At 44.4% G+C, this 26,127-nt stretch overlaps 2 protein-coding genes and 1 long non-coding RNA gene across 5 annotated transcripts in view; 1 reads left to right on the top strand and 2 right to left on the bottom strand.

The window, feature by feature from the left end:
• Positions 1-10,087, top strand: part of LOC120990411 (signal peptide, CUB and EGF-like domain-containing protein 1) — a 32,636-nt gene extending 22,549 nt beyond the window's left edge. For both annotated transcript variants that reach the window (XM_040419221.1, XM_040419222.1), the window contains 3 exons: positions 1,628-1,740; positions 8,923-9,079; positions 9,398-10,087. In XM_040419221.1, the coding sequence (XP_040275155.1) occupies positions 1,628-1,740; positions 8,923-9,079; positions 9,398-9,564 (437 nt within the window). In that variant the 3' untranslated portion in view covers positions 9,565-10,087. The remainder of the gene's footprint in view (positions 1-1,627; positions 1,741-8,922; positions 9,080-9,397) is intronic.
• Positions 1-10,195, bottom strand: part of LOC120990412 — a 28,091-nt gene extending 17,896 nt beyond the window's left edge. The window contains exon 1 of the long non-coding RNA XR_005776411.1: positions 10,080-10,195. This is a non-coding gene — a long non-coding RNA (uncharacterized LOC120990412). The remainder of the gene's footprint in view (positions 1-10,079) is intronic.
• Positions 10,196-14,766: 4,571 nt separating this feature from the next.
• The window catches only part of NSD2 (nuclear receptor binding SET domain protein 2), a 98,065-nt gene continuing 86,704 nt past the window's right edge, over positions 14,767-26,127 (bottom strand). For both annotated transcript variants that reach the window (XM_040419220.1, XM_040419219.1), the window contains exons 21-23: positions 20,579-20,685; positions 17,880-18,084; positions 14,767-17,265 (exon numbers count right to left, since the gene is read on the bottom strand). In XM_040419220.1, coding sequence (XP_040275154.1) covers positions 17,021-17,265; positions 17,880-18,084; positions 20,579-20,685 — 557 coding nt within the window. In that variant the 3' untranslated portion in view covers positions 14,767-17,020. The remainder of the gene's footprint in view (positions 17,266-17,879; positions 18,085-20,578; positions 20,686-26,127) is intronic.

Here is a 26,127-nt window from a genome sequence, read left to right on the forward strand (position 1 = left end):
AGTCCAGGTGTCGTAAAACTACCGTATATCTCCCTTTATACACAATTGCTCGGCTGTTCTCTGAACTCCCACAGAAGTGAAAGGAGGCATGCTAGGAGTTGTAGTTTCACAACAGCCGAAGGTTGCTGATCCCAGTTCTATACCATGCTGGAGGGAAACTGGTCACTGGGATCTGGCACATGCAGCTATTGATGCCGGACCGGTGCAAACAAAAGGCAGTATATAACCGATAAATGAGAACCCGGCCGTGCAATAAATGTACAAATTGTGATCTGGATTAGTCTGATGTCCTTATGTGTACAGTAGGCCTAAGGACCCCTCCACGAGGACAAAAACTGAAGGACTTGGCATGTTGGAGTTCACCATGGCCAATGCTTCTTTCCGCCCTCTGACAGAGGAGTCTAGCAGCTGCTTGTTCACCTCTCCCCAACTGAAATACCCATACACCACAGAAGCACAGCATGCATGTATATGGTGGAGTCGGGAGAAAGCAGGGCTGTTGGCTGAACAAGTGTTTGGATGAAAGTGGCCGGCGTTAGTCTGTTTTGGGCTATATGCGCTTTCGCCAGCCCCATTCCACATACAGTGTTTGGACATTTGGGGTTCCTCTGGGAGATCTCTATTTAGGACTGTCCTCTACGAGCCTGCATATAGAGACTTTGTCTGGATGTGGAACCTTTCTTGTACAGAAGATGTCATCATAGGTAGTAGGTTAGGGCATCTTACAGATGGGTGTATTGCACAAAACTCTACCCTGAAGTGATTGTCAAGGAGGGGAGAATCTAAAGGGTTATATGGATGGCCATGGATTATTATGTAAACTGATGAGCATACTAGGATTATCTTTGGGCATTAAGAGGGACCAAGAGGCTCATTGACATCCCTCTCCTGCTATTTCTCTGAAAGCTGGTCCTTCTAGAATTATTACTGTACCTTTTTTTTGTTTAGCCTTAATGGGGTTGTACCCCAAAAAATATTCAATATTTTTCAAACCAGCACCTGAATGCTTTTGTATTTGCATGTAATTAAAATGTTTTTATAGCTACTGAGTTATTCAGTGAAATCTCTGTATAGCGCCACCTGCTGTTTGCTCTTTTTCTAATTTCTCTGTCCTGCTCTCTGAGATGGCCGCACATGTTTAGTTCCACCAGGTGCAGCTGTCAGCTTGAAATAAACCTAGCAGAGCAATAAATGGGGAGATCTCTGGATCCATGTGAATTATTTTCATATTTTAGGTTAATCGTGGGATAACCCCTTTGATATGACATCTCACTGAAGATGGCCATACATATTCTATAACTATTGATTGAACGCTCCTTAGGCCGGCAGTTAGTTATTCCCACTCCCACATAAACATGCACTCTTGTGATGGCAGAGTATATATTTTTGGCAGTAGCATATTTTCTACAAAAACAAAGAATCTGATATGTCCAATCCTTCTGTCCAGCTGAAATCTGAAGTCAGTTGAGAGTCAAGAGACCCTCATACACATTAGATCGTTGGCTGATCCAGCTAAAACTACTGGGGTCATCCTCGTTAGGTGTAGTGAGTGTGGGCACCTTAAAGATGACTAGTTTGTATCCAAGAAGATATGTTCTCCTGTACTATGTCTGGATTCCTCACTTAGGCATGTACAAGGGACACGGAGACGACCGGTGCAAATATTGTAAGGATGGAGACTACCAGGTGAACTGGGGAGGAGAGCGCTGCGAAGAGTGTCCTGTAAATCACTACTGTCCTGTAAGTATTTAGTGGCAATGATGACCAATAATCTCACTACAATCATCAAAGGTTGTTCCTACTATTAATAGTGTGAACAGATATCTGATGGTTGTAATAAATTCATACCTAAGGTGCTGAGTATTGCCACCCAGGACATAATTTAACTCACCTTAGTCCACTTGATCGCGGAGGCCGGCATCTCCTTCTGTCTCCTTTGCTGAACAGGACCTGTGGTGAGCATTCATTACAGGAAAATGACCTGTGGTGACGTCACTCCGGTCATCACATGATCCATCACGTGATCTTTTACCATGGTGATGGATCATGTGATGACCGGAGTGATGTCACCACAGGTCATTTTCCTGTAATGAATGCTCACCACAGGTCCTGTTCAGCAAAGGCGACAGAAGGAGATGCCGGCCTCCGCGATCAAGTGGATTAAGGTGAGTTAAATTATTTTTATTTATTTTTAACCCCTCCAGCGCTATTTTACTATGCATTCTGTATTCAGAATGTATTATTTTCCCTTATAACATGGTTATAAGGGAAAATAATAGCAATCTACAGAACACTGATCCCAAGCCCGAACTTCTGTGAAGAAGTTCGGGTACCAAACATGGGCGATTTTTCTCACGCGCGTGCAAAACGCATTACAATTTTTTGCACTCGTGCGGAAAAATCGCGGGTGTTCCTGTAACCCGCACATTTTCCTGCAACGCCCGTCTGAAAGAGGCCTTACACACCCGAAGGCCACGGAAGCACTACCGAGCGCTTCTTTGGCATTTTAGTCCATGCCTCCGTACCACAGGAAATAGAACATGCTTTATTTTCCCTTTCATCCTCCATGACGGCATTACCATGAGAGATGACCCGCCTCCAACCAGGTAGGGACAGGAAGAATAAATTTGACCCTCCTCCTTAGTGTCTACCTGTCCGTTCCAGGTGGGAGATGTTTTTTATTTTTTTTCTCATGGCAAATGCTGTGGGACCAGGTTTTAATTTTTTTTTGCCTTGGCCACATGAGGGAGGGAGGCGGGCGGTACCTGTGGTGCTGGAGGGTCCGCTACATGCCAGGCATCTGCTCCTTATCTCCCTCTCTGTGTGTCGGGCAGGGGATTCCATGTGGAGACCAGACACTTGGTGAGTTCCTCTGGTCACGTGCACGCCCTCTGCCGCAATCCGATGTCACCGCTAGAGCCGGACCTCACAGGAAGCTGCCCTGCGTTCCAGCGGTGACTTCTGGCGTACAGCCAAGCGATGATGCGTAGAGTGGACGGAGCTTATTTGGCATGCTGATCGAGGCAGAAATCGCCCTCTGATCTGAGGTCTGCAGGTAAGGGAGATATATAAGGGGTCTATGTGGTAGATGGCCTATCAGCATGTCTGAACTGGGGACTGACTCAATGGAGACCACTCTGGGGCCGACTGTTGTAAGTGCCTGTACACATGGGGAGATGCTGGTTATAGAATTACCTAAGCTAACCCACCCCCTTGTTACCTCTGCTTTCTCCCTGTATGCATGTAGAGCGATAAAGATGGTGCTCAGAAAGCAAAAACAAATCCTAAACCTAGGAAAAGTGTGATTTGTTCTTTAAAATTGCCTGAATCCTGCACAAAAAAAACTTTGCAAAAAATGTACTTCTAACATGGCAAAAGATTTAGTTCCCTCTATTAACTAGGAGACCTAATCAGACAAAAAATGCGTTTAGTCTTAACTGAAAATCATGTATCCGTACCTGGTCCCTCTACATCTAGACGCAGGGATCCTAAAATGGTCAGCTCAGATTTGTCTTCCTCAGACTCAGAACAGGACTCAGATTTAGGGCTCATGCACACAAACGTATTTTCTTACCTTGACCGTTCCGTCTTTTTTTTTTTTTTTTGCAGAACCATTCACTTCAATGGGTCTGCAAAAAAAAACAGAAGTTACTCCGTGTGCATTCCATTTCCGTTCGGCAAAAAGATAGAACAAGTCCTATTATTGTCCACATTACGGACAAGGATAGTACTGTTCTATGAAGGGCCAGCTGTTCCGTTCTGCAAAATACAGCATGCACATGGATGTCATCCATATTTTTTGCGGATCCGTTTTTTGTGGACCGCAAGTTACATACGGTCGTGTGCATGAGCCCTGAGTCTCGGGATTCGGACGATTCCTCTGGGTCTGGTACTGACTTTAAAAGTTTTTCTTTTTTTCTTCTGAAGATAATTAAAGCAGTTGGTGACCATGAACCTCTCGGATGAGAGGGTACAAAGGTCTGTACAGGACGAAATGTTTAGTGGCCTTGAACAATGGAAAAAGCTATTTTTTCCAGTTTATAAGAACATGCGTTAATTGATTAAACGGGAATGGAAGGCTCCGGATGGGAAGTTATTCAGGACAATTAAGCGTAGACTCCCTTTCAAAGAGGAAGACTAAACACTTTTAACATCCTGTCCTAAGGTACATCTCCCTTTTTAAATTAGTTAAAGGAGCTAATGCTAATGCCCTTTTTGAGGACATGGAGTCCCTAAAAGACCCCATGAATAAAAAAGTAGATTTGTGTCTAAAAAAAAAAAGCCTAATTTGGCTGCCTCATTGGTCGCCAGATCTCTTAAAAGGTGGTTGCAGCAATTAGTCTCTTATGAAAGAAAACACTCCCTATGATTCCTTAAAGGACTGGACTCCTCTCTTTTATTGAAAGCAGTAGATTTATTTTTTTGTCAGACGCTACCGCAGAGTCCATTAGGATGACGGCAAGAACTACAGCTTTATCTGTCGTATCTTGAAGGGCTCTGTAGTTAAAATCTTGGACGGGAGACGTCAGCTCAAAAATGAAGCTATGTAGTCTCCCTTTTCACAGAAATTTGATGTTTGGTCAGGACCTGGAGAGGATTTTGGATAAGGCTTCCGACCAAAAAAAAAATAAATAAAAAATCCTTTCCAGGGAAATTTCCCTTTCGGAAAGTAAAGAGGGAGGTTTTTACCAAGCTAAAAGATGACAGAAGGGGGAGAGGTTTCTTGTTTAACCCCAGGAGCTCTAAAACCTCTAAACAATGACGCCAGACATCAGGTGGGCGGAAGATTAAAATCCTTTTCAAAGGAATAGGAAGAAATGACCTTGAATCCATGGGTTCTAAATATATCAGTAGGCTACGACATTTCTTTGTCTTCCTCCACCTATAGATGTGTTTAAGGTCACCTTGATCCAGAAATCAGCCTTTCTACAAGAGACATTGGAAGAGGGCATTTTGGAACTGTTAACTCCTAAAAGCAATTGTCCCGGTCCCATTTCACAAAAAACAAACGGGAAATTCCGTCTGATGAACTTGAAGAGCCTGAATAAATTCATCAGATACGAAAAATTCAAAATGGAGTCTATAAAATCTACTAAAAGGAGGCTTTCTGGCTTCCCTAGATTTAAAGGACGCATATTATCATATTTCGGTATGAGAAAACTGAGTTTCCTTCGGATAGCAGTTTTCTTGGGAGGGGCTCTTCAACATTTCCAGGTTCTCCCCTTCGGAATCACTTCCACTCTAAGGCCCCTTTCACACGGGCGAGTATTCCGCGCGGATGCGATGCGTGAGGTGAACGCATTGCACCCGCACTGAATACCGACCCATTCATTTCAATGGGGCTGTTCAGATGAGCGGTGATTTTCACACATCACTTATGCGTTGCGTGAAAATCGCAGCATGCTCTATATTCTGCGTTTTTCACGCAACGCAGGCCCCATAGAAGTGAATGGGGTTGCGTGAAAATCGCAAGCATCCGCAAGCAAGTGCGGATGCGGTGCGATTTTTCACGCATGGTTGCTAGGTGACAGTCTATTCACTGTATTATTTTCCCTTCTAACATGGTTATAAGGGAAAATAATAGCATTCTGAATACAGAATGCTTAGTAGGTGATCAATTGAGGGTTAAAAAATTAACTATCCTTCTACTCTTGTTCGCGTAGTTCCCGATCTCTTCTTTACTTCTCAAAAGATGAACTATCTGTTAGGACGGTGATGTACCATGTGATTGGAGCATGTGATCTGACGTCACCAAAGGTCCTTTAGCCCACAGCTCATCATTAAAGAAGTAAAGAGACCGGGAACTACGCGAACAAGAGGAGAAGGTGAGTTAATTTTTATATTTTTTTTTAACCCTCAATTGATCACCTACTAAGCATTCTGTATTAAGAATGCTATTATTTCCCCTTATAACCATGTTATAAGGGAAAATAATAAAATCTACAGAACACCTAACCCAAGCCCGAACTTCTGTGAAGAAGTTCGGGTTTGGGTACCAAACATGCGTGATTTTTCTCACGCGAGTGCAAAACTACAAAACTGCATTACAATGTTTTGCACTCGCGCGGAAAAATTGCGGGTGTTCCCGCAACGCACCCGCACATTTTCCCGCAACGCCCGTGTGAAAGAGGCCTAAGGGTATGATAGAGGTAGTTGCTCATCTGAGAAGACTAAACCTCATCATTGTTCCCTACCTAGACTATCTTCTAGTAGTAGGAAACTCCAAAAGAATCCCTAGAAAACAGCCTTTTTCAAACTTGTCAGATCCTCTATCAAATAGGTTGGGTTATAAATTGGGGAAAATCAAACCCCTGCCCATCTCAAAATTTCATTTTTTTTTTTAGGGCTATTACTAGACCCAACGCGTCAAAACCTTTCTTCCCCCTCAAAAAGTCTGTTCCATTCTCAAGTATTTCAGCAATGGCTACTAGAGGATTCGAACAGGAATCTAAATTCGCTAGAAGGAAAAATCTCCATTTCTCCATCCGTAATTCAGTTTCTACGGTGGTGGCTAAACCCAGTTCACCTACAGAGAGGGGTTCCCCGGAGTCTCAGGCACCTGGAAATAATTACGACTAATGCAAGCCTGTGGGGTTGGGGGGCTCATTGCTCTCAACACTCTTTTTCCAAGGTCAATGGTCCAAGGAACAAATAGTTCCATTCTCCAATCGGAGTGAAATAACCGCGGTCTGGGAGGCAGTAAATGCTCTATCTCAAAACATAGAAGGAAAAGACAGATTTCACGAGAGATCAGATAACACGAAAGTAGTGGCCTATCTAAAGCGGCATGGAGGAACAAGGAGTGTAAGCCCTAAATCAAGTGGTGGAAAATATATTTTCTTGGATCAGTTTTCTCAAAGGAGCGGGATAGGTTGAGGCCTCCCCCAAGACCAGTTGTATCTCCTTGGGATCTTAACCTATTCTTGTCAGGATTGACAGTTTCTCCCTTTGAACCACTGTCTAAGGCCTCTCTAAGATATCTCTCTGTCAAGACTTTATTTTTAGTGGCCATTACTTCTGTATGCAGAGTAGGTGAGATTCAGGCTCTTTCTTCATGGTTTTTCCAAACAGAAGTGTTCAGACTGGATGAAACATTCTTACCCAAGGTTGTATCCAATTTTCACAGGCAGGAAGAGATTATCGTTCCCTCGTTTTGTACAGATCCAAAATCAGATTTCATAAATTGGATGCAAGGGCCATTCTGATCTATCTATAAGCTACTAAATCCTTTAGAAAATCAAACTACTTGTTTGTGAAGTTTCTAGGGGAAAATAAAGGTCATAAAGCTAGGTGGATAAAAATTGCAATCTCCGAAGCCTACAAATTGTCAGGAGTGGTTCCACCAAAAACTGAGAGCCCACTCTACGAGGTCAGTGTCAACATCTTGGGCTGTAAAAGCAAATGCATCTATAGAGCAGATCTGCAAAGCGACTATGTGGACAAGTCCACACACCTTTATCAAACATTACAGAGTTGATACTAAAGCCAATCAAGACCTGGCCTTTGGTAGGAGTTTTGCAGGCTATAGTCTCTCTCTAAAATGTTATAATCTGGTATATCTCATGGTAATGCCATCATGGAGGATGAAAGGGAAAAACCATATTGCTTACCGGTAATTTTCTCTTCATGAATCCTCCATGAGATTTTCCCCCAAAAACAAAAAAAAATACATTTTTGTAAATATGTATAGGAAGTAGTTAGTGTGAATGTGTTTGGATAAAAAGAAAGACACTGAGGAGGAGGGTCAAATTTATTATTCCTGTCCCTACCTGGTTGGAGGTGGGTCATCTCTCATGGTAATGCCGTCATGGAGGATTCATGAAGGGGAAATTAACGGTAAGTAATATGGTTTTGTTTTCAGTGCGGACAGATCGCGGACCCGTTCACGTTGAATGGGTCGGCATCCGTCAGTGCTAGCCACATGAACGATGCCCTTGCATTGGGGACCACAATTTGATTTATGGATGTTGTGAAACCCTCAGCTGGTAGAGTAACTCCCATAAACTATAAGCTGCGATATTTGCATGCATCTTTTGGTGGCCTTAAATTCAGGGACTTAGCCCCTAGTTTTAAGTAAAGAAGAATCTAGCTTTATCCCAACTAGGCTTGAGCGAATCGAGCTTCGGATCATAGATCTGAAGTCAATTCGTTAAAAAAAAAACACGTTGTTAATGCTGTTTTGGTACAGCATTAAAAGTATGGGCTCCGTGTAGCCAAACTTGGTCTCTGCTGAAGTTGCACAAAACTTTGGTGAAATTCCTATCTGCGTATTTAAAAACATTTTAAAATAGGAGTCCGAAGTGGGCTTTGGTACTGGCTGGTACCGCAGTACCAAAGCCCACTTCGGATTCCAATTTTAAAATTCTGTACTCATTCACCGAAGTCTCGCGCAACTTTGGCATAACATTTTAATGATGAATGGAAACTGCATTAACAAAAAAGTTTTTTTTAACAAATAGACTTAAGATCTACGATCTGAAGCTCAATTTGCTCAAGCCTAATCACAACCCCACAAAAGTAATTTTTTGGCTAGAGATGGCTGAAGCCCATCTACTGTCTGTACTGATTTTGGGGTAAACAAATCTTGGTTTTTACCTTGATGCATTTTGAAAATCGTGGTCAGTGCAGCCTAAAATGTGTACGAACAGGAAACAATCTATTCTGCTATATCCAGAAATTGGGGGATGGGAGAGTGAAGTGGAAAAAGTGAAGCCATATACTTAGTCTAACAGTGATGGTTAACCTTCGGCACTCCAGCTGTGGTGAAACTACCACTCCCAGCATGCTCCATTCATTTCTATGGAGTTCTGAGAACAGCCAAGCTAGGGTGCATCTTGGGAGTCGTAGTTTTACCACAGCTGGAGTGCCGGAGGTTAGCCATAACAGATCTAGAACTTCTTAAGATGGTCTTCTCTCCTTCAGAGTCCAGACATTGGTCCCATTCTTTGTCCTGATGATGCTTTTTGCCCTGCTGGGAGCATGGAGCCAAGTTATTGCATGGAGACGTTCTTGAGCAAGGATGGAGAATCCTGTAGCCCGACGCCTTTCACCATCACGATACTTGTAGTTTGTGCAGTGGGTAAGTTGAGTTTGAAAGTTTTTTTATTTTTTGTGTCTTATTAGAATCTAAGAATGGAAGACTCTCTTCCTTTTCAGGACTAGACCAGCCCATTGCATAGCTTCAAGCTCTTCTTATCTAGTAGCATTTACACATGCATGACATTGAGGCCATCAAATAGACGACATACAGAAGTAATTGTGAGCCAAAACCTGTAGTGAGGCCTATTCAGAGATGAGGTAAAATGGAAAGCTCTGCACCTGGTTTTGGCTCATTATAACTGATGGAAATAACTGAAATGTGAACTTGTGTTACAGTAAACTTCTAATATCTTTGCAGTAATATTTCTTGGTGTGCTCTATGTCATTCGAAAGCAAAGACTGACGTCGGAAAGAAGAAGGATCTTAGGTTTCGGCCCCAGGTCTCCTCTTCTACACACAAAGAGATCTTCCAGTTCTTTATATGGGATCACTTATGATGCAGAACCTGTGTATGCTGGATGGTAACAGTTGGATGTCCATCCCATAAGATGCGAGTTGTGATCACTGGATGGAGGCATGTTGGTGTTGAGCTATATACCACCATGTACACTGGATGGTGTTTCTGTTGACTTAAACACAGGAGAACATCAGTGTAGTCTCATTTAGGAGACCCTATTTGTACAGCATGTGAATAGTCTTTATTTAAGGTCCCCCCTATGTGTAGTGTACCTGTGCTGTTGTTTGTTAGACAAAACAAATTATATTCGACACATTTGACTTAAGGGGGTTTTCCCCACATTCCAGTCTCAGTCTTGTTGGCTTCAGGCTGGGCTACACCCAGGGTCTCGTGTGCTGCTGTAGTCAATACCTGCCCTCAGTGGTGACGTATTCCCAAGAGGCAAACCACTGCTGAGGCCAGTCATTAGCTACAGTGGCATACATGACACCCCCCCCCCCAAAAAAACAACCTGTAGCCTGGGACTGGAAAAGGACTAGAGCAGCAGGGAACAGGTGAGTATGATTCTTGTATTAGGCCAAACATGCTTAAGCCCAAGTAAAACCAATTGAATTCTGGAACACCACATCTATAAGGGCTTGTTTTATAGCAATATTTATTTTCCTGCCCATTAACCCTCTCCACACAAATGGTGATATCTAGCTAATTGAGTACCTATACAGGTACACATATCATAGATATGGCTGTATAAATAGGTGCTTTTTGTTGCTGAATATTCTTGAAATGCCTTTTGGGTTTATTAAAATTGGAGAATTGTGTTTTTGAGTGAAATATACAAAAACCTTGTAGTAAAATTGAGATGTGTGTTTTATCCTGAAGGAGTCAATACTACTTTAAGTTCCGTTCAGATAGGGACTGGATTTATGGGCGTCTTACTGATGGTAAACCATTAGGAACACTGACGTCGTATGAGCTGCCAGAGGGCATTAGCCAGTCTATTGGAGCTGGACCTAAAATAAAACAAATCAACTTCTAGCCCCAGAAAATTATTAAAGTAATATAAAGGTGGTGAGGCCTGTTTGGTCTCCACCTAATATTGAAGGAAGTTTTCTGCTGCAGTAATATACCATTTATTTATTTGTTTAGTTAAATGTCTATGGCAAGTGATAACGGAAAACCTTTTTTTCCCCCAATATACTTTTGATTTTGCACTTTAGATAACTGTTCAGGCTCTGGTTTTTAGTAAGTCTTCACAGTGCAATGAAGATGTACCTCACTCAATGCCTCCTCATATTTTCTAAAGCTGTCCATAAATACGAAATAATAGGTTGCCCTGTCTGACATGGGTACACTGTCAGCACGATCTGTGGGCTGGGTGCACTGACTAATGGTGCTGTTGTACAATGCAACAGTACTGCTAATAGAGGATCTCAGCATATGACCATAATACAATTCAGGGGCATCTTTTCTGTGTTCCTCCTGGAAATATGAATAAATGGACAACTCACCTTTCAATAAAATTTGTAGTCTGATGCAGTCAGCACTGATTAGTGTATTTAAAGACTCATGTCTATGAGCAGGAGAATGAGGACATCCAGGTGTCAGCCTTCACTCCACACAACTGTACTACATAAGTATGTTGTTATAGAGACATCAAATATGTTCCTATTAGACTATTGCATGATTTTACTCCTCTTGTAATAATCTATGTACTGTCCTCATGAGACTGTTTTTAACTTTGCCTTAAAGTGGAGTCTGTCAGCAGTTTTGACCACGCTAAACTCTAGGTAGTGACCGGGAAGAGCAGGACAAACATTTTGGGGAGCTTCTCCCATGAAGGAATAGTGAGACTATGACAAATTCTGCTGTCAAGTGCCCAGGAGACAGCGAGCTTCACTGGGCACTTGGGAGAAGAATAAAACTTCATGTTCACACTACTCCTGATGAGAAAAGCTCAACAAAAAGTATGTTTGTGTTGTCAACCCTTTATAGGCGATAAACACCTTTGTGGACATTGTAAGTCTTTTGAGCAAAAAAAATAAAAGGTTTTAATAAAACAAATGTCATCAGTTCTAAGGGCTCATGCACACGACTGTTGTTGTTTTGCGGTCCGTTTTTCCGTATCTGAGTTTTTTTTCTCCGATTTTAAGTCCTCTTCCGTAAAACATATCCACATGCGATCTTTGTGGATCATAAACAGTAACTTATTAATCACCAAACACAGCTATATGGGCTGGGCCTAGCATTTCTACAGTATGGATCTGCAAAATATGGATGTGTTCTGTATTTTTTGTGAACCTATTGACTTAAATGGGGCCTCGGACCATGACTTGCGCATACGGTCAACAAAAAAAAAACAGCGGAAAGAAAGTACGTTCGTCTGCATGAGCCCTTAGTGAAATTCATCAGACATGTTCTCTAGAGTGTAAAAAAAAAAAAAAAAAGTGCATTCAAGGTAAATTCTGATCAAAGTGACTTTTGAGCCACCATCAAGATTTAATTTTGGAGTAACTCTCACCAATTCACCTATATGAATACAAAGACAATTTCTTGCTCTTTCCTTCCAATACAAATTGTTAAGGCAACGTTCACATCACCATTAGAAATGCAGCAGGCGGTTCCTCTGCCAGATCCACCCTGACTTTAATGAGATCTGGGCGGACAAATATCACTGCATGCAGTGTTTTTTGTTGGGCCGGAACTCCTAACGCTAGTTTGAGCCTAGTGTTAAGACTTAAAGGATATGGACACCTTCAGGGGAATTTTTTTTTTATGGCTGCATGTTAATCATTTCGGGCTAAAAAAAAAAATTTTTGTTCAATTGGTCTTTATTAAAAATGTTCAGCTGTTTCTGTGATACAGGGTTAAAAAAAAAAAAGTCTCTTTGAGCTGACAGCTCTTATTTCTGATCGCCTGCCTTCAAACACTCATGACTCAATTTTTATGAAACTGATAAGAATATGGCTTAAAATAAGTTTCCAGGTCAAAGAAAACAGACATCTTGCAAAACGACTTTATTTTTTAAACCTTGTATTTCAGAAATGGCTGAACATTTTTAATAAAACTCAATTGAAAAAAATAATCTTTAGCCCAAAATAAGTAAAATGCAGTCATAAAACAAGTGTCCCCAAAGGTGTACATAGCTTTTAAAGGTGACTATACACACATGCAGTTTTTGGCCAAGCATCTGAGTGTATCCCAACTATCCTCCAACAGCAGATGACTGGGAAAGAGAAGTATCAGTTGTAATGGACTTCAACATGTCTGATCATTTAAGTGAAATAATTCGCTCTAGATGTCTGGCAGCAGGTTATTCCCCTCGCCCTATCGAGAAGACATTTGACCTTGGCCAAAACATTTCTGCGTGCATATGTGTATGGTTGTCTTCAGGCCAGTTTCAGATACGACCCCTGGGTGGTTCTACTGAACGGAGCATTCAACATGGAGCCCTCCGAAGATCTACAGTAGAGTGGGTTCAGTTGAACTGCAGCGGTCTGGATGCCAACATGAGCCCATAGGGCGGTCACCAACATTAGGAAAATAAAACTCACCGGATTCAGAATTAGTAATGAAAACTCTCTATTCTGACAGCTTGTGGATAAAAACAAAAAAAAGATATATTGTCTTGATGAGTTCAAGTTGAAGTTATGATAAAATAAAAGCATTTCACGTAATAAAGTGCGTCTTTGATTGCTGATGAACTTTTCTTTCTTTTTTTGCAACTTAAAACAAATGGGAATCAAAGTGGAGATTCTTCAGTTCTCTAGTATAAGGATTGGTCTCCATTAACGTACAGATTCGTTCATGTCCCTATCACATCAGACTCACCTGTTTATCTGGCCAAATAGAACAGGGGATCCTACAGTTCAAGACAGGCGGAACACAAAGCAAAAGGATTTAAAAGGCCGAGCTATGCTAAAGCCCCCCCTGGCCATACACAACGTCGAGAATGGTTAAGTTACAGTCTTTTTTTTTTTTCCAAAATTCTGTGCCGACTGATTTCATAATACAGTTTGCTAGGAGGTCAGAGCTTAGTTTTACAGATACAGAGCACAAAATCCTGTTTGAAGATTTAAAGGCAGACTCCCAGCCTTCAGTATCATACTTCTGGGGAATGAATCTGGTATGCAAATGCCCTGGCAAGCCATGCCCAGCTCCTGTCCCTTCACCCTGATTGATAGCCACAACGAAATCTCATGCAAGAGACGTGCCAGGAACACGTGTGGTACACCTTTAGCTGTGGGCAACGGCCTCACAGATCTACCGACCAAGGACAAGCTTTCTATGTGGATACTAGGCCAGGCCCATCATTCAAAGCAAAGAGGTAGGAGCTAAAGAGGGGTCACAACCAAGACCTGGATCATTTCGGACTGCCCATGGGGCACTTGTCAAATAATTTGCATACTGGATTAAAGCGATTACTGACCATAAAGATACATGCACATTTCTAAGCACTGTACCAAGCACTGGGACTCAACATCAAAATGTTGCTACCTGCAACCACCACTAGGTGGAGCTTAATAGAGCTAATGCCTGCAGCCTGTCTCGGTAAACGAAAGAGGCGTACTTACCTGCTTCCCTGGTATGTCCATCTTCCAGTCTCCAGCTTGGTCATATGCTCTGCTGCAGCCAAATAACTGGCTTTAGTGGTGACGAATCCATATGTGGCACATCACCATTGAGGCCAGTCATTGTTCCCATGCTGCAGAGGAAGATGGACTCACCAGACTAATCGCGGAAGAGGGCAGGTTAGGCTACTTTCACACTTGCGTTCGGAGCGGATCCGTCTGGTGTCTGCACAGACGGATCTGCTCCTATAATGCAAACGATGGTATCCGTTCAGAACAGATCCGTCTGCATTATATTTGAGAAAAAAATCTAAGTCTAAAAGTTAGACGATCCGTCCTGACTTTGCATTGAAAGTCAATGGGGGGCGGATCAGTTTGAAATTGCACCATATTGTGTCAACTTCAAACGGATCCGTCCCCATTGACTTACATTGTAAGTCTGGACGGATCCGTTTGGCTCCGCACGGCCAGGCGGACACCTGAACGCTGCAAAATGCGTTCGTTTGGCCTCCATTCCGCTCAGCAGGCGGACACCCGATGCCAGACTGATGCATTCTGAGCGGATCAGCATCCACTCAGAATGCATTGGGGCTCTACGGATCCGTTCGGGGCCGCTTGTGAGAGCCTTCAAATGGAACTCACAAGCGGAACCCCGAACGCAAGTGTGAAAGTAGCCTAAGTAAGAAAGTTTTGCTTACTGAAGCAGGCATTAGGTAAAAACTATTTATTCCTGGACAACCCCTTTAAGAGGTTACGACTAAAGATAAGCGAACTTCTGGTCACTGCAGAATTGCGTTATGTATCCCGTGACAGGGACCATAAGGTATGGTCTGAGTGGTCACGGGATCCATGATGTAATTCTGCGGTAACCTGAACTTCTAAAACAGAAGTTCGCTCATCCCTAGTTACGACCTATACATTGGGATCCATAATAAAAATGTACGCCGTCCACTTTGGAATGTGCTCTTATTACTTAACTAGCTGTGTGCAAGGAATCGGGAAACTTTGGCCTCTGCATTAGAGAAATGGGGCTACATCCCCATAGATAATAAAGATATATCATAAAATTTATCGGCAACGGCAAACTAGAAAAGGCACGATGGTCTTCGAGATTAACTATGATCCTGCCTGTAAGAAAATACCTCTCATGGGCAATGCTAGGAGTAAAATGCCCACACTGTTTAGTCCTAATCTTCTGGTTTGGCTCTACTAAGTCTCTTGGAGGCTCGCTAGTTTTAGGCAATGGCGAAGTTCGTCAAGTCTGGTGTTCAGATTGGGGGGGAAAGCAGAGCAAAATCTTTTCGCAACCTAACAGCTATGTTTCAAGAACAAAAACCCAAGATGTGTGTACATGGGATATCCTCCCCGGCCGTGCACACATACACTGATTATCCACATAAAATGACGTATTGCCTGGCGCTAAATGGAACTGTGTGGAATCCCAGCCTGAACATACAGAGGTATATGACACCATGTAATTTACAATAAAAAAAATAAAAAAAACTGGCAAACCTGCCTCTATATATTATTTAAAAAAAAATTCTAAAGAAAACTTGAGATGACGTAGCCATGAGGCCGGCAGTGGATTTTCCATGAATCTTTATAAGCAGATAGGAAACGCTCCGCTGCGGTGTTGTGGAGCATTTTGCAGACCCATCTCAATAAGAGAAAAAAAAAAAAAAAAAAAAAAAAAAAAACGTCAAGGTGGGAGCCACACTTGTAACCAGGTGAGGTAGCAACTGTGCATTTGTAAAACGAGCACACTACTTGGACTGAATGCAAGAAAATATAAAAAATTAAAAGCATAGCAATTTGTTCCCACAGTCATCAAAAAGGAGTCACTCTTAAAATGGTAAAAATGTGCTAAAAAAAAAAAAAAAAAGTTAGCCGTAACACAATCATTTGGCTGTGTGAACATGGTCATGGTGCATGCAGCGCGCACCTTTGGGCGGGGGGGTTGGCAAACTCCCCTCCTGGGCAGACCTGCAAAGGGAAGCATTGTTTCTCAGTGCTGGCTCCCCACTCATTCGCTCCATGGCCTCAGCTGCTCCGCTTGGCTCCCTGGATGTAAACTTCCTGTTTGACGGTGCTGCAGCAAATCGCTGGCTGCAGAGGTGACCTGCTCCCCTTGCATCACATGATCATTTGTCATGACACAAGGGGAGCAGGTCGCCACTGTGGACAGTGATTGGCTGCAGCGGCGTCATACAAAAGTTTGCACCGAGAGAGCCCAGTGCAGCAGCTGAGGCTAGGAAGCAAGTAAGCATGGTTCTCTTTGTAGGTCTGCCCCTAATGCATGATGCGCTGCCATGACTGAGCCGGATGCACACAGCGCAGTCATTACAGAGCCAGATGTATACAGCACAGTCATCAATGAACATGATGCGCTGCCATGACTGAGCCGGATGAATACAGCACAGTCATTACAGAGCCTGCATTCTAAGCACTTGCAGCCAAAGCCCCGATTAAAAAACATTAAAAAAAAAATAACTATTAAAATATTGTGTTAAATGTACCTATATCTTGTTAAGAAAGCGTTACACAAAGAATCTTCTGGACTAGTAAAATACAAAAAAAAAAAATATATGTATAGATTTCCATGGTGGAGCCAATAGTGTCTTGTTTTACAAAAAGGTAAAATAACTGCTGAAACGGTGCACTTAAAAATCCTGCAAGCGGCTCCAGTCATAAACTACCACACAAGCCTTTCCATTTGTAAGCTGCTAATGAGGATGTCACGGTAATGCTGTGTAAATGTGGGTCACTGGTAAAATGGGTGGTGAGCTATGGCTGGCAGAGCTCGGTATCAGTGCAGACGCAGCCGAGGCTGCAGAGGATGGCTCAGTGTGTATGTGCTGTCCTGAATCAAGGTCTATTACAAAGCTGTACAATGGAAAAGGCTTTCGTTTTCCTCCTTATTCACAGTCATATTTACAGTAGTGTTGCAGTCCGCTGGTTATCTGCTCTTCTGACTCTTCTTATACTTGGCTTTTGAGTGCTCTTTCGGTATACATTCAGCAGCTTGTACTTCATTGAACTCGGCCGGGTCGTGGTCCAGACAGCAAAGCTTGCCCTCCGCCGTCCGTGTGTACAGTCCATCCTCATGGTGGCTTTTGCAAAAGGAGTTTGGACACAGGCAGCAAAAGCTCACGGAAGCCTTTCCACAGACATCACAGTGATGCCACGGGCACTCCCACTTCCCTGGGAATAAAGTTTGTATCAAAGTGGGTAAAAGAAAACCCCCAAAACTGCAATTATGCAGAATCAATCACAGTAGCCCTCAGCTCCCACAGACAGGGCTACCGGGAGGATACAGAGCACCGATAGACAGGAGCTTACTATACAAGTCAGTGTAGAAACAATATTCAGTAAGCTCCCTCTAGTGGTAGCAGCTTAGAATTTAATTCCATAAAAGCAGTAAATTTTGCCTTCTATTGAGGCTATTCAGGGGCCTTATTCTACAGTACCATGTTTTTTACAGCACTCTAGAATAAGCTTAATGACAGCCAAGCCCCTAAACCAGCAGTCGATCCTGGCTGTTTAATCACTTAGATGCTGCAGGAAATAGTAACTGCGGCGCCTATGTAGTTCACTGACTGAGGAGGCTTCATCTGTGAACACATTGGATTCCCCGATATCAATGTGTAACCATGGCAGACAGGGGCCTAACAAAGGCCTCCAAATCTATTTAAATGTCAGCCTAATAGACCGTGGGAATGGCAGGACCTAATGGGCTGCTTGTCCATACAGAAATACCTCAAAAGATTAATCAGCTCAGAACTTACAAGGGTTAAATTTCACCCTAAGCAACTCACCAAATGGCCTTTTGTCAAGATCGAGACAATCGAGGTGATAAGTCTTTGTGCATAACTTCTTGTCACACAGAATTAGCTCGCCACCATCATTACAGCGGAAGCAATAATCTTCAGATTCTTTCTTCCCTTCACCTCTAGTCCGGCGTCTTTTCACTTTTTTCTTGGCCTTCTTGGATTTTTCTTCATGCGATGATGCTGTTGAATTCTGAAATATCAAGGAAACAATATAACATGGAGGTTCTTTTTTTAAATAAATCAGCAGAATACAGGCTGCCATTTGCCGACACCTGGCATCTGCGCCTTCATACAAGTTTGTATCAAAGTGTAACTGTGGGGGACATTAAGACCGCACTGCCAGAGGAAGCCCCAAAGCTATGTAGAGGCCTGTTTGGCACTTTGTCCGGCAGGCCGTGCGACAAACTTCACTCTATGCCAGCCCTCTAGTTGGCGTAGATTTAAGCCTTTTTACACGTCAAAATATGCGTGAAAAATTATAAATGAACTAGGCATTCTGGCCTACCCACAACTATTTGTTTTGTCACTTTAGAAAAGTGGCGTGAGCGGGGAAAAGTTGCCCATTTTACCGCACAAATGGCGTGCGACAAAACGTGCAAACTATTTTCATCACTAAAGTGGCATAAAATGATCAATAAAAAGAGATGACAGTATGTGATCGGCAACAGGGGTGATAACATGAGGAAAGGTCTCTATAAATCCCCCTCCCTCGGGTCACTGGAGGTTGTACAGGGGAGGCATGACCGTATCAAGATGTGATCAGTAAGAGGGATGATAACAGGAAGAAATGTTTGTGTACTCCCCTCCCTGGGTCACTGAAGGTTGTAAATGGGGAGGGATGACAGTGAGATGTAGTGACTGGTAAGAGGAGTGATAACATGAATTGTGTTTGTCAAAAGTGTAAAAAATAAATTTGGTTGCAAAACAGTTAAGGCTACTTTCACACCTGCGTTAGGTGCGGATCCGTCTGGTATCTGCACAGACGGATCCGCACCTATAATGCAAACGCTTAGATCCGTTTTGTTCATGATAATGCAAACTGATCGGTCTTGACTTTACATTGAAAGTCAATGGGGGACGGATCCGTTTGAAAATTGAGCCATACTGTGTCAACTTCAAACGGATCCGTCCCCATTGACTTACATTGTAAGTCTGGACGGATCCGTTTGCCTCCGCACGGCCAGGCGGACACCCGAACGCTGCAAGCTGCGTTCAGGTGTCCGCCTGCTGAGCGGAGGACAAACGGTGCCAAACTGATGCATTCTGAGCGGATCCGCATCCACTCAGAATGCATTAGGGCTGGACGGATCCGTTCAGGGCCGCTTGCGAGAGCCTTCAAACGGAACTCACAAGCGGAGCCCCGAACGCTAGTGTGAAAGTAGCCTTAGACTGGCCCAACTGCTGGTGTGATGATCTGCGGAGCCATGGCATATGACAGTCGGTCATCCCTAACAGCTCAGTGATATGTACAGGACATCCTGCGGCCACGTGTCGCCTCTCATGGCCGGGCTTCCAACTGGCATTGATCAGCAGGATAACGCTCGCCCGCACACAGCAAGGGTTTCCCAGGAATGTCTCCTCCAGATCAAGACACTTCCCTGACTGCCCGGTTACCAGATTCATCACCAATTCAGCATTTGTGGGACCAGCTAGGACGTCAGCTTCACCAACCTACGAGTGTGCAGGACCTACAGGCCTAGCTCTAACATCTGTGTGCAAATGTGTAGCAGGATTCCATACAGAACCTGTATGCCATATCTCATCTCGTAGCCAAGGCTAGAGGCCGTATCTCATCTTGTAGCCAAGGCTAGAGGCCGTATCTCATCTTGTAGCCAAGGCTAGAGGCCGTATCTCATCTTGTAGCCAAGGCTAGAGGCCGTAGCTCATCTTGTAGCCAAGGCTAGAGGCCGTAGCTCATCTTGTAGCCAAGGCTAGAGGCCGCAGCTCATCTTGTAGCCAAGGCTAGAGGCCGTAGCTCATCTTGTAGCCAAGGCTAGAGGCCGTATCTCATCTTGTAGCCAAGGCTAGAGGCCGCATCTCATCTTGTAGCCAAGGCTAGAGGCCGCATCTCATCTTGTAGCCAAGGCTAGAGGCCGCATCTCATCTTGTAGCCAAGGCTAGAGGCCGTAGCTCATCTTGTAGCCAAGGCTAGAGGCCGTAGCTCATCTTGTAGCCAAGGCTAGAGGCCGTAGCTCATCTTGTAGCCAAGGCTAGAGGCCGTATCTCATCTTGTAGCCAAGGCTAGAGGCCGCATCTCATCTTGTAGCCAAGGCTAGAGGCCGTAGCTCATCTTGTAGCCAAGGCTAGAGGCCGTAGCTCATCTTGTAGCCAAGGCTAGAGGCCGCATCTCATCTTGTAGCCAAGGCTAGAGGCCGTATCTCATCTTGTAGCGCTCTACAGGGTCCACCTCTCAGTTGTACAGTTTTCGCCTGTAAACTTGTCCTTTCCTCTCATACTGTAATCCCTTCCATATATCATCATTACTGTCACACAGAGAACATTTCTTTCCACTCTAACTCCTCCTCTGTGGTGCAGGATTATTATTTTTTTTTTTAAATCAATGTATGTAGTTATACCTGCTGGGGGTTGTCATGCTGTGTCCTATACATGTCCTTCCTTACAACACACACTCAGATATACTCTATATATATATACACAGGAAATGTGAAGCTATAAAGACAAACCTTTGGTCGGTCACCAAGGAATCCACTACAATTAGGAGCTCCGCATCTGCAGACCGTCTTCTCATTCCCGAGGCAATCCAAATTATAGTTGAATGTTAGCTCCTCGCCTTTAAAATGAAGAAATATATTAAATCATCACGACCTTCATTACGCCCTCAACAACGTACACAAATTCCTTGATAATAACCCCCAAATTAACCATTCAACGATCAGGCCTGTGTCACTTTGGCCTCTTTCACACTTGCGTTGTCCGGATCCGGCGTGTACTCCACTTGCCGGAATTACACTTCGGATGCGGAAAAACGCAAGTGTACTGAAAGCATTTGAAGACGGAACCGTCTTCCAAATGCGCTCAGTGTTACTATGGCAGCCAGGACGCTATTAAAGTCCTGGTTGCCATAGTAGGAGCGGGGGAGCGGTATACTTACCGTCCGTGCCGCTCCCGGGGAGCTCCAGAATGACGTCAGAGCGCCCCAATGCGCTTGGATGACAAGATCCATGCGATAACGTGATCCATGCGCTTGGGGCGCCCTGACGTCACTCTGAAGCGCCCCGGGAGCCGCACGGACGGTAAGTATGCTGCTCCCCACTACACTTTACCATGGCTGCCAGGACTTTAGCGTCCCGGCAGCCATGGTAACTATTCAGAAAAAGCTAAATGTCGGCTCCGGCAATGCGCCGAAACGACGTTTAGCTTAAGGCCGGATCCGGATCAATGCCTTTCAATGGGCATTAATTCCGGATCCGGCCTTGCGGCAAGTGTTCAGGATTTTTGGCCGGAGCAAAAAGCGCAGCATGCTGCGGTATTTTCTCCGGCCAAAAAACGTTCCGGTCCGGAACTGAAGACATCCTGATGCATCCTGAACGGATTTCTCTCCATTCAGAATGCATTAGGATAAAACTGATCAGGATTCTTCCGGCATAGAGCCCCGACGACGGAACTCTATGCCGGAAGACAAGAACGCAAGTGTAAAAGAGCCCTTAAATGGCCAAAACATTTCTTCATCCTCTGTTTTCAAGAGACAGAATGTATTTATTTATTTTTAAACCTTTTTGTCAATACTTGCATTCTCCATAAATCAACACGCCTGGAACATCTTTTTCTTAGAACTCTGACTGTCGTTCCTCTATTATTTCTCTTCAAAATTTGCTTTACTATTCTTGTCAGGGTACTTTCACACTAGCGTTAGAAGAATCCAGCAGGAAGTTCCATTTCCGGAACTGCCTGCCGAATCCGTAAATCCGTATGCAAACTGATATCTTTTTTTTTTTCCCCGGATCCGTTATACTTATTCATTGAAATACCGTATCCGTCTTTCTGGTATCATCCGGAATAACGGATCCGGTATTAAAATTTTTCAAAGCTAGAAAGAACTGCGCATGCGCAATCTGGAAAACCAGATCCGGCAATTTCCTGAACACTTGGTACCGGATCCAGCATTAATAAATTTCAATGGAAATTAATGCCGGATCCGGGAAGTGCGGTAGTGTTCCGTAATTTTGTCCGGTCAAATACCGTACAAGGGACTGAACTGAAGACATCCTGATGCATACTGAACGGATTGCTTTCCATTCAGAATGCATTGGGACAAAAAACGGAAGCGTTTTATTTTCCAGTATTGAGACCGTTTACTAGATTTCAATACTGGAAAAGAATAATGCCGGTGTGAAAGTACCCTTAAAGAGTAACTAAACGTTTAATTCAACTGTTTTGAAAAATGTCCCAAATGCCCTAAAAATAATTTTTCTAATATATTTTATTAATCGATTTTGACTTTTTACTAAATTAATTTTCACCTAAAGTCTTTATTTCAACCGCGCTTTAAATTGTGCCTGCTTCGCTAAGCTAAAAGCTTACATGCATGACATAACTTAACCCCTTCCGGACCAAGCCATTTTTCACCTTAACCCCTTAAGGACTCAGCCCTATTTCACCTTAAGGACTTGGCCATTTTTTGCAAATCTGACCAGTGTCACTTTAAGTGCTGATAACTTTAAAACGCTTTGACTTATCCAGGCCATTCTGAGTTTGTTTTTTCGTCACATATTGTACTTCATGACACTGCTAAAATTGGGTCAAAAAAGTTTATTTTTTTTGCATAAAAAAATACCATATTTACCAAAATTTTTGAAAAATTTGCAAATTTCAAAGTTTCAGTTTCTCTACTTCTGTAATACATAGTAATACCCCCAAAAGGTTTTTTTCTCCCAGGCTGTGAGCTGTGCGCTGCGATTGGCCAGCGCTGCAGCCTAGGAGAAGGAGACGCCCACAGGACAAGGGAAGACGGAGGGGATAACGGGAGAACGGAGCGGCACCCAGGGATAATAGTAAGTGCAGTGAGATCCCTGGGTGCCGCTCTCCATGTCTGTATACTTAGTTCACAATGTTTTTCAAGGTGAAAGGTCCTCTTTAAGGACCAGGCCATATTTTGCAAATCTGTCACTTTATGTGGTGATATCTTTAAAACGCTTTTACTTATCCAGGCCATTCTGAGATCGTTATCTCGACACATATTGTACTTCATGACACTGGTAAATTTGAGTCAAAATATTTCATTTTTATTTATTAAAAAAATACCAAATTTAGGCTACTTTCACACCTGCGTTCAGGTGTCCGCTCGTGAGCTCCGTTTGAAGGGGCTCACGAGCGGTCCCGAACGCAGCCGTCCAGCCCTGATGCATTCTCAATGGAGGCGGATCCACTGAGAATGCATCCGCCTGCCAGCGCTCAGCCTCCGCTCAGTGAGCGGACACCTGAACGCTGCTTGCAGCGTTCGGGTGTCCGCCTGGCCGTGCTGAGGCGAACGGATCTGTCCAGACTTATAATGGAAGTCAATGGGGACGGATCCGCTTGAAGATGACACAATATGGCTCAACTTTCAAACGGATCCGTCCCCCATTGACTTTCAATGTAAAGTCAAAACGGATCCGTTTGCATTATCATGAACAAAAAAAAAAAAAAATAGATATATTTTTTTTTTGTTCATGGTTATGCAAACGGATCCGTTCTGAACGGATGCAAGCGTTTGCATTATAGGAGCGGATCCGTCTGTGCAGATACCAGACGGATCCGCTCCTAACGCAAGTGTGAAAGTAGCCTTAGCAAAGATTTGGAAAAAATTAGCAATTTTCAAAATTTCACTTTCTCTGCTTTTAAAACAGATAGTGATACCTCCTAAAATAGTTATTCCCTTACGTCCTACCAGCAGCACAGATGGGGTTAATTGCCCCTGTGGACTGGTAGGACCGGCGGAATTTTAATGAGCCCAAGAACCAATAAACGATCTTCAGCTCCCTGAAAGGGAGGAGATCACCCCCCAGCCCACCGTGTTTTTTTCTGTACTCTGGACAGGTGGACTGGCGGTGTCGCTCCCTCTCAGGGAGCTGAAGAGTGCTAGGGGCTCTATTTTTCTTTGAATCTAAAGTTTGCCCTCCATGGCCTCTCATTGCCTTTATTATAGGCTGGTCGGCGTTTCTATCTGGGGTACCTTCGGGGTGAGGGGTGTCCCCTCCCCCCTTCTTTGAACCCAGCTGTGGTATCCGTCCTCCCTCGCCGCATGTGAGCGGCGCTATGGCCGTCGGGTGCCGCTGGGGTACTGTCGGGGAGGGGGGTGTCCCCTCCCCTCTTCTTCCACTCAAGTGCTGCGGTATCCTGTCCTTCTTTCGCCGCATGTGTGCGGCGCTATGGGCGCCGCCATCTCCGGAAGTGACGCGCACTAGGTGCGCTACGTCACTTCCGGTTTTTCCATAGTGATGCCGTGAGGGTTTAAACCTCACTACTTCTATTAAAACTGTCTCCCCATGTCATCCTGGTATCCAGGATTAGGTGGGGGAGACAATTAGGGCTTGCTGAGCCTGTTTAGGCTCTGTTATTTCTCTGGGCTAGTTACGATTGAGGCCCCGCCCAGGTGAGGGGCTTCCTCCTCTTAAGCTTTCACAAGCTAGCTCCAGAGTTCCCTGTGCCTTGAGATATTTAGTATTGCTTGGCTTGGGATTGTGGTTTCCTCTTTTACAGCTCTATTTTCTGCTAGTGCTGGTGGGCCCCCATAAGGTTTTGTTTCACCACCTCCAGGTAAAATTGTAGGTGTTATGACCTGTGTTCTTTCTAATTACAGACTATGGCTTCCCCTAAGGATCCGGATCAGAAGCTGGGGCCAAGAGGAAGCATCTGGCGTGTTACGAATGTAACACCCCCTTAGACGACAGCTGTCCGTACTCTAGATGTGAGAGTTGTCGCACGGCATCCACGGAACCCACGATGCAAGAAATGTTTCAGTGGACGAAGACATACGTGGATGACTCCATTAAGGGAGTGGTGCGGCTGCTGAATGAGAGGCTACCAGGTCCCTCTCAGACTCCCATGGAGGTGGTCCCACCGGTCGAAAGACCTACCCCCTGTTCTCCGGGGTCGTCTTCTTCTGAGGAAGAAGAATCTACTTCTTGCTTTTTCCCTCCAGAAAAGACGCAGAAGTTACTCAAGTCCATCAGGTCGGGGGACCATGATGTTGACATGGGGGAGTCCTCCGATCCCGCCGGACGGACACAGCGTGTCTTTAGAGCGGATGAGACCCTTCTCTCCGTGATGCGCACGGAATGGAGAAAGCCTGAGAAAGGTCCAGTTCTCACTAGAAAATTCAAACTGATGTACCCGATGGCTAAACCCTTGGGAACGGAACCCCACGATTCCAAGGTGGACATGGCTATAGCCAAGTTGTCCCGGCGCACTCTAGTTCCTGCAAATGATGGGTCTAGTCTGCAGGACCCTCTAGACCGGAGGGCAGAGTGCACCCTTAGGAGGAGTTACATGGCGGCTGCTGCCTCCGCATCAACTTCTATTGCGGCCACGGAGGTAGCCGCCTATTTACGCTCTAAGCTTAACCGAATCCAGACGGACGTTGATCAGAGCGTATCAAGAGATGATATCCTGGCAGCCTTCAAGTCGGCCAATCTGGCCATGGACTTTCTGGTCGATTCTACCCAGATGCAGCTGAAGCTGGCCACCAACACTATGGCCCTAGTTTCAGCTGCCCGCAGACCACTCTGGCTAAAACCTTGGATCGCTGATAACGCGTCAAAGTTCAATCTTTGTGGGCTCCCCTTCGAACCGGATAGGCTATTCGGGTCCGAATTGGACAAGATAATGGAGGGGCTCTCCGATAAAAAGGGGAAGAGCCTCCCCCAGCAGCCCTTTCTGGGACGCCCCAGGCAGGAGAAGAAAGGCGGAGGTCGTCCAGGGCAGCAGTCTAGGCGCAGAGATTGGGGGGGACCATCTCGTAAATATTCGAGACGCTCCCGCAAACCCACCAGGGAGGCAAAACCCTCCTGACTATGGGCCTCTTCGAGGCTCTTGGATAAGCCCTGCTGCCCCTGCAGTATCTCCCCTAGATTTTCCCGTACCCCTCCCCCAGATTCCCGTGGGGGGTCGTCTTATCCATTTCAAAGACTCTTGGAGCCGGTTGATTGCAGACCCCTGGGTCCAGGACATAGTTTCCCTCGGGTACCGGGTAGATTTTATCTCTCTCCCCCCAGAGAGATTCATCGCCACACGA

The sequence above is a fragment of the Bufo bufo genome, chromosome 2, assembly GCF_905171765.1.
Source record: "Bufo bufo chromosome 2, aBufBuf1.1, whole genome shotgun sequence".
Taxonomy (NCBI): domain Eukaryota; kingdom Metazoa; phylum Chordata; class Amphibia; order Anura; family Bufonidae; genus Bufo; species Bufo bufo.